This window comes from Labrus mixtus, chromosome 21 (genome assembly GCF_963584025.1).
Source record: "Labrus mixtus chromosome 21, fLabMix1.1, whole genome shotgun sequence".
In the NCBI taxonomy this organism is placed as follows: Eukaryota; Metazoa; Chordata; class Actinopteri; order Labriformes; family Labridae; genus Labrus; species Labrus mixtus.
In genome coordinates, this window is record NC_083632.1 from 16,844,020 (window position 1) to 16,852,956 (window position 8,937).

Sequence of the window (8,937 nt, forward strand, 5' to 3'; positions counted from 1 at the left end):
GGGAAACATTTGTGGACCAGTAATTTACACCTGTTGTGGTTACAAGCACAACGTATTTTGGGTTCTTACTAACCTTACAAACGGCAGCCTGCAATATGGCATCGAAACCTCCTTCAGGAGCGTCCAGGTTGCCGGATATTCTCTCCTTCTGGAGCTCCTGGTTGAAAAACTCCAAGTCGCTGGTCAGCTTGATGACGCTTTTGAATGAGAACGGGGGGTCGCTGTTGGGCCATGGCTGCTTAAGGCTGAGGTGTACGATTGTTTAGCAAAATAAAGGAGAGAAAGAGTTCATTTAGATGACAGATGTATGCAGTTATGTAGGTGTTTATTTGACATTTTCTACAATATCTTACTTTAACGGTCTCATGTCAGTCTGTGGCTCGATCACTTTATCCACAAACTTTCCGAAGCCAATAGTGTAGTCTTCTGACAGACTCCCCACCACAGAAGCTACATATAAGACATTCCAAATCAGTAACACAGCAACAACTTACTCAAAAATCATTACAACCCTTTAATAATACAAAATATGCTAACCTAGCTCCTTGCCCATCCTTTTCAAGTTGTCCAAATCGTCAGCCATGGAGTTGGAGAAGTCCATAAGAATATAAAGGTCCAGAGGACCTTTGTTTGGGGCAAACACTTCTACATCTACCAGTCTCTTCTCTCCTGGCAGAAAGGTCATGCTCATGCGCTGAGGAGACACTTGCGACTGCTGAAGCTTCATGTTGATTTGTTGATTCTGAGCCAGCAGAAAAAAAGAAAGTTCAGTAGTAATAACAATAATAATAATAATAATGGTAAAATGTATTTATAAAGCGCTTTTCAGGAGCTCAAAGACACTGTACATTTGTTAAAAAAGAAAGAAAGATCAAGACAGAGCAGTAAAAACAAACTCACAATCATTGAGACATTCCACACAGGTCATATAGACAACAACACATAAGCCACGCATAAACAGAACGCACATCATAATCATACATTAAAGCTCTTTTGAAGAGTCTTGAGTAGTGATTTGAATGTAGATGGGTAAGTGTGATCTTGAAGTGTGGGGAGTGAGTTCCAGAGGGAGGGGGCAGCTATGTAGAAGGCTCTGTCCCCCTAGGTTCGGTGCTTCGTTCTATTTGGGGGAGACAGGAGGTTGTGGTTGGAAAAATGGAGGCTACGGGAAGGAGTGTGATGGTATAGGAGAGCAGTGAGGTAGGAGGGGGCCTGGTGGTTTAGGGCTTAATGTGTGAGGAGCAGGATTTTAAATTGGATACAGTACGGGACAGGGAGCCAGTGGAGATTTTGCAGGACAGCGTTAATGTGAACACGGATCGGGTGCGGTGAGAAGTTCTGGATGTATTGGAGTTGGTCGAGGACTTTGGATGTTACTTTGGGGGGGTATAGATTACAGCAGTAACCAGTGGGACCAGAGAGTTTAAAAACCATATGTTTGAATGAGTCAACTGCAGGGATGGGAATGGCGGTTGTTTTAATGTCCTTCCTGTAATCAGCAGCAACACCAACTGCCCGCCAGACAGGGTTTGCTGATGTATGTGTACCCTGTGGGTGTGTAATGATTTTCTACTTTTAAAACCAAACAACAGATTTAAGAAGAAGGAGCATAGGAAACACTGGGGGAGAAATAAAGGTGACAAAGACTTACCTCTTCTATCTGCATACTGCTTTGAGCTGTGATTATTGCCGCAGCGCTGCAGCCTTGGGCAAGTATGTTCTGTTCCAGGTCACAGCGAGGGCCGGTATACATCTGAGCAAACAGGACATTTGATAAGTAACTTCTGCTTTTAACTTTAACTTAACTTCCCAAATTATCAGACAGAATTTATTTTTAATCATTCAAATTTTAATATGATCCTGAAGATTAAATGATGTCAGATGCTGTTGTGTAAAGAACTGTATTATTCAGACTGATGACGAAAAGACGATAAGATTAAAGCTCTAAATAGAGCTTGTGATTCAACCTTGGACTAACTACTTAGATTATGTAAAGAATTTTTTATCACAGCTGAACTTAGTGATTTCTATCCTCAGATGAAGACCCTGGTGAGGCAAGTTGCAACAAAAGAATATTGATGATTTATTACGCTGTTAGTCCTCTGCTGGTATTTGCAGTATAGGCTTGAGTAAACACTTCATGTCCAAATAGCGGAGGCAAAAATACAAATTTACATGTAGGATTACTTTTAGTAGGGTATTGATACTAGTGTTATAGTACTAGAAACCGGTCTTGGCTTCAAGACCACTTTTTTAAGGTCCCGGTCTTTACTCAGAATCAAAAGCATTTTACAGTCTAAGTGAGTGACGTGCCTGCTGCACACTAGATGATGATTTTTCATTGATATTTATGGTCTTGCTCTTGCCCTTGTCTCGCCCTGCCTTGGTCTTGGTATTGGTCTTGGTCTTGACTCGGTCTCTCCCTGACTCGGTCTTGGTCCTGACTTGGTCTCGATCCCTCAATGTCCTGGTCTTGTCTTGACTCAGTCTCTCCCTGACTTGGTCTTGGTCTTGTCTTGGTCTCAGAGCACTCTGGTCTCGGGAAGGTCTTGGTCTCAGTTAATGTGGTCTCATCTTGGTCTAGTGTGGTCTCAACTCTGAAGCAGGAGCTAAAAAGGTCCCTCTAAAAGAGTTCTAAGAACTAAAATAGTTCTGAGTTCCTGTGGTGCAAAATCAATAAAAAAGGGTGAGGGTTCCAACAGTTCCTTGAACTAAGAAAAAGTTCCTGCGGTCCTAAAACGACTAATGTCATCGCCTATGTCAACGCAGGTGATCTCATTACAGTCACGGACTCTGCCAGGTCTTAGCATGGACCCAGCACAGAGCGGTCGTGGCCCCACCTTGGAAACACTGTCATTACATACTAAAGACAGCACAACAACACCACAGAATAGAATCAGTTAATTGATCACTAGATTTGTACTCTTATTTACCCGCTCAAGGCTTCCATATAAAAAAGATTCTAATGCAAGTCCTCACAGATTTTATATAAAAATGAATATATTGTAATTAACACAATCTCCGTGAATTACCATCAACATAACGTGCTTTGACACAGTTCTCAGCTTCCATCTAAGCCTTACAATAAGACAAAACTCCTGTTGTGTTCTGCTCTCACCTCATCAGGGCAGTACGCACAGCCTATCGAAGTCTGCAGACATTCTGAGCAGGTCTTGCCCTTGGCGGCGTAGCAGTAGTTCACTGAGGGGTAGAGGTGGGAGTAGTGATAGAGAGAGGTTATAGAAAGCTATCATGTGAGGAAGAGTGAGAGCCACTGACAGGCAACAAAGTGAGAATCACAGCCATGAAACAGACCTAGAAAATACCTGTGGTAACGCTAAACAGACTTTGGCACATCATCTTAGTTTCTGCAGATTTTATACAAAATTAACCAAAAAACTTCCCAACAGTGATATGACTAAGTTTGGATTCAAAAATAAATAAAAAATTCCTTTAGGGTTTTACTGAACCTGCAAAATATTTGGGCCATATAAGGAATTTCATTGTAACAATACGGTATGATTATTATTTTAACTTTACCAATGACTGAACGAACCAACAAACAAAAGAATATATAACTAAATACCTAAATAAATAAAAGTCTAGAGATGTTGCTGCATGCTATTTTAGATGTTACCAGGCTAACGCCAAGCTATTCTGCATGGTGCAAAACATGCAGTTTCTGGGGACGTTAGAACAAACAATCCAAAGATGAAATCTGAGGCTCTTTCCCAGCAATATGTGGATTCATTTTTTTCATGCACAGCCAGTGAACAATTGAGCTTGACTCTTGCTAGCATGTCTCTTTTCTGTGTTGTGTTTTCGTTTGATTAGCATTTAGTTTAATTTGCAACTATTCACTCAAGTGTAGCTTTGTTGTAGGTCAGCTTTTTTTCTCTGGGGAGTAACTGATAGCTTGCACATATTTCATTTCAGAGCAGCTCTCCCAACACTGTGAACATGTCTGTACATTTGTGATAAAATCAAGTAATCCTTTAGTCAAATCATGACAGAAACAGTGACAACAAATTGTTTCACAATCTTCACAAGATGACATCTTTGAAATCATAACCCTTTTTTTCAAATTAATTTTAAAATTGAAAAAATATTCTATTCATAATAATGTGCATTAGAGATCATTCACAAATCATTCACAAAATAGTCAACTAATGGTTGAGTGTCAAAGTACCCTCTTTGATGGAGAGAAGTTTCTTTAAACAAAGGGCCTCATTCACCGACCGTTCTTAAGAACAAATTGTGTTCTGCAATACGAATTAGGAACTTTTTAAGAAGATTTTGGAATTCACCGATGTTTCCTTGTGTGGGATTTGTTCTTAGGTAAGAACAGAAGATCGGGCAAAATGATGGTTATTGTGTTTATTTTAAATCCACCGTTGTATAAATTTTATAGAGGATTACATTACAACATGTTGTTACATAATTAATACAATAATAAAAAAATATTTTATGATTATACAAATCCAAGTGGTCTTTTTTTCCCCCTGTGTAATCATTACTCACAATCTGAATAATGGTCCCTGCTCTCATGCCCTTTCATGGGCATTAGTGGGCGGTTACCTATGCTAACTGGAACAATAGCCACGCGCTTTCAACTTGTGAATATAAGGAAATAAGAACACAGCTTGAGAAAATTCTTCAGAAGATATTGGTGAATGAGGCCCATTAAATCGATAGCCAACAGCTATATTTAGAGCACTTCTTGCACTCAAAATCAAATATCACTTTCACTTTTCCTGAAGACTTGTAAGTTAGGACTCTGGGCTTCCTCACCTTCAGCATAACAGCAGGTCAATAAGAGGGCTAGAAGCCCAAGCCCCACTGAGACATGTAACGACCATCTCCCCATCTCCTTCCTGAAAAACAAAACACAAACAAAGACATTCACATATGCATACTTAAAGACAGCTAAACTTCAATGTTACAGAGAGAGAGAGAGAGAGAGAGAGAGAGAGAGGGAGTGGAGGAAAAAAGAGGAGAAAACATTTTTTTTTCGCCCTACAGTGAAATCTCTGCAGACGAAGGTGCTAAGGTGTAATTTGAACCACCTGTACTTTCCCTCAGACAAGTCCTGGAGAAAGTGAACAGGCCCAGACACACCCTCTACCTTCATTTCACTTTGTCAAAGAGTGTAGTTCAAAACAGATCAAAATGTTTTTTTCCAGGAAATAATAAAAAACATAATTCAGGCTTTTGAACAGTTTCCCAAAACATGTATCACTGTATCTTATTCTCAAGCAAACATTGACCATTCTCTGTGTAACTATAAACATAAATAAAGATATACATTCAATTTTAAAAAAAAGGGTGTTTTCATCCAAACAACAACTTCACAGCTAGCATGGTATCCTGTCATGCTCATTTACCTACTTCTGGTTTCAAGAAATATTTACTGCCTTCAAAAACATACACTGAAGGTAAACAGGAATGTATTTGTCTAATAACAAAGTTTCCAGGCGTTGTCTCTGAAACTGATAACCTGTCGAGAAATAAGAAAGAGACATGCAGCTCTGTGAGCTCTGACTTTGACTTTCTGTAAAGCCCCCAACCACACTTCCTTTTTTCATCCTTTTTATTAGCAAACATTTTTGGCACTTTTGATTGTGTTGTGTATGACCCCTGATAGCAACACAACAGTTTAATATATATTCTGCTATTGTACTCTTACAATCAAAGAAAACATCATAAACTGAGCAGGCAGAAAAGCTCACCGGTCTATAAAGCAGCCAGAGCCATAAAGTCTGAAATATATTGCCTTCCTCAGAAAAACGCAATGTTTTGAATCTCCTTCCTTCTTCACTCATGTATCTCCTGATCCATGATATTAAACAGCTCTTAAAAGGTTTCAACATGTTTTTTTGCCTTGTTGTTAATTCCTGTCTTCATTCAAACATTTTTAATTAAGCTTCGTTTCCACCAAGCCGTCTGTTTTAGTTTGGTACGGTACGGTTCAGTATAGAGCTGTACGGCTCAGTACGGATAACCCAGAACATGCTTGTGTTTCCACCCTAACGTAATGAGGGGAAGGGGGGGGGGGGCACAGGAAGTGACAATTCTTTCGACCAATCAATGGACTGCAGTGTGTCTAGCTCCACCCTCTAAGGTCGGATCAGTCCGCTTGGCAACCCAAAAAAAGGGTAGCAAAAAAGTAGGATGGTACGGATCTGTTATTGTGGCACCGACTTTTGACAATGGAAATGCCAATAAATGAGAACCGAACCGTACCGAACTGAATCATTGGTGGAATCGGGGCTTAAAGCTCCTGTTAGGAACCTTCTGTTTGTGTTGGTTTTGGCGCCCCCTGTGGACAAAGTGTAACGTTAATCTCTTCGCTGACCTAGTCCAGTACATGTGTAAGTAGTATTTTGTGGCAGGGGGAAAGAGTTCATTTTTATAATTTTAAATGTACAACATGCCACTCACAATTAATCTTTGGTGTGGAAAAATCTTTAAAAGTTTGTTTTAGCAACGTTATGTTATGCGCTTTGTGGGACACTTACGGAGGTGACAGGCGTATAAAACAACTGTATGGAAATAACCAATCCTCTCTCAGATCATCTAATTGGCTAATTTGGGTCATATAAAGGCACCATTATTCATTTCATTCTGTTTCATAACCAGATAAAAACTCCTCACAGGGGCTTCAACATTCAATTTACTAATATAACTAATTTCTCGACATACTATAAAGAGAAAGTGGAGACTTTATCAAACTTGATAGAAGACGCCCAAGAGGACAACCAAGTCTGGGTGGGGCCTGAAAACATGCTGTGTTGGCTCTCCATAATAAAACTATTTTTAATAATTTTATGCGGGAATGTTGGACGGAGAACAATCTGATCTACAGGAAGCCACAAAAAAAAGATGTCAACAACAGACAGGAGGTGGAGAGTGAACAAAAAGGCCATTATGTGATATGAAATGTCTCGGTAATTGTCTCAGTGGGCAGAAAAGTGAACTCTGTCAGCTTCACGGATACAAAAAAAATGCCCCTGAATCAAATGATGATTTGTGCTCTGCAGATTTACAACGTCAAGAAGGAATTTCTCCTCGAGGCGAGAGAATGACCTGTCCAAGTTAAAAACACAGTCTGAAAACACATGGGAAAGGCACCTTAGCACCCTGTTGTGAACTTGAGCAGCTTACAGGTGTGTGTGCATGAGGTGTCACATAAATCACTGACTATGAGAGGGAGAAACAGAACAGACCAGCTCCTATTCTACACACTCGGCCATCAGTGAGTACGAGCTGAGCACAGAAGAGGCACTTTCCTTCTGCTCAGACAGAATCAAAGGCGCAGAGGCGTTTATTTGACACTAACAATAAAGTGGGAGACACAAATTACAGCTTCCAAGAGGCAGAAAATAGAACTGAGTCAGTCATTCAATGTCTCTGTGGCACATAATAGATGGGACATTTTTTTTCTAAGTTCAAAGCTGTGGTTGTTGTCTCTTCAGACAACAAAAATCATGCCAGGAGAACATACCGCCGCTGGGTGTGGGCCTGACCCCCTCATGACATCACCAGTAAGAGGTTAGGTGGGTTTTCATTTACAGGCTCAGGGGTCATGCTAGGAGACCTGCCTTTGACAGTAGGCTAAATCACAGACACACACACCTGGAAAACCCCCGTCTTTGAAGCTATCAATGCATTCCACATTTTAAAAAAAACACACACAAACCAAACTAACACAGCAGGTCTTTAGGGTCAATGTGACAGAAAAACCAAACCTGCTGACATGAACCCAGGGCGTTCTCTCTCGCTCTGTCCTGTTTGTTCTGATCCACTTTTCTCCGGTCTTGCATTGTAATCTTTGGTCTCATGTGAGCAATCATGCAGAAAATAACCACTTTTTAAAAAGATCCAAAGAAATTGAGCACTCAGCTATAATCTGCAAATCTGTGGAGATCTCTGCTTTCAGTCTTGCAGTCTTGCACTTATAAAGCACATGGCAACATAACGTTACATAATGCACACTTTACTGTCCCTCACCTTGCCATAAAGTGACAAAAAAATGAACAAGTCGAGTAATCCATATGTTTTCAAGGCTGAGCAGAAGAACACAATGCAGGTGAAAACAATGGCGCTATTAGGAAACGTATGACTGAAAACAAAGAGATTACTGATCAAACAAACCTCTTACTGTGCCCTCGCCCAGTCCGAGTCCAAAAGTCCAACAATAAATGAGGAAAAAAAAACACAATTCCTTTTTGTTTTGTCTGACCCAAGAGCTTAGAAAAAGTTTGTATCCACCTGTAAAAAAAAAAAAAAGAACAAAAAAACTTCTTTAAGTTCTCGTGTCCAAGAAAAAAAGTTCCAAAAAGAAGAGATAACAGACTTATAACTGTCTCACTGTTTTTCCTTCCTGTACAGTCTGGTCCGGTCAAAGATTTACTGATATGCCCTCAAACTCACTTGAGTCGAGTGTGTGTGTGTGTATGTGTGTGTGTATGTGTGTGGCTCCGCGTGTGTTATTAAGTGTGTGCTGGAGAAAGACACAAGAGACAGTGAGAGTCGAGCGACTGAGTGAAAACGACTCAGTGTGCTGTGACTTGATCCCTCCTTTACCCTCTGCCCACACACACACCCACACATAATCTAACACACACTCTTACTCACACTCCCCTTCCCTATCCAGGTGAGTAGCTGGAACAGACAGGGTTAACTCCCTTCCTGTGTCTTCCCCACCCTGTTAGAAGTTAAAAGCTCCACACCTCAGTGTGTCAATGCAGCCCGCCGCATTCCACCCAACAGGAGTTCACCTGTGTGGGCTTGAGAGTGGGGAGTCCGGCCCCTCCCTCCATGGCCTCCTCCCAGGCTCTTGGGAGTGGCGCACAGAGCAGAACACTGCCTGCAGGCTATGGGAAACAGCTTTGTGACTCTTGTGTTTACACAATCGTGTGCTCATACTCGTGGGCA

The 8,937-nt window shown here is 40.9% G+C and overlaps 1 protein-coding gene across 6 annotated transcripts in view; it reads right to left on the minus strand.

Annotated features, from left to right (window-relative positions):
• Positions 1-8,580, minus strand: part of itgb4 (integrin, beta 4) — a 29,854-nt gene extending 21,274 nt beyond the window's left edge. For 5 of the 6 annotated variants that reach the window (XM_061028952.1, XM_061028951.1, XM_061028948.1 and 2 more), the window contains exons 1-7: positions 8,011-8,033; positions 4,792-4,874; positions 3,119-3,201; positions 1,652-1,753; positions 538-742; positions 354-450; positions 74-245 (exon numbers count right to left, since the gene is read on the minus strand). In XM_061028952.1, coding sequence (XP_060884935.1) covers positions 74-245; positions 354-450; positions 538-742; positions 1,652-1,753; positions 3,119-3,201; positions 4,792-4,874; positions 8,011-8,018 — 750 coding nt within the window. In that variant the 5' untranslated portion in view covers positions 8,019-8,033. Of the gene's footprint in view, positions 1-73; positions 246-353; positions 451-537; positions 743-1,651; positions 1,754-3,118; positions 3,202-4,791; positions 4,875-8,010; positions 8,034-8,154; positions 8,272-8,371 lie in introns of those variants that run through there. The other variant, XM_061028947.1, reaches the window with a different exon arrangement.
• Between the last annotated feature and the right edge of the window lie 357 nt (positions 8,581-8,937).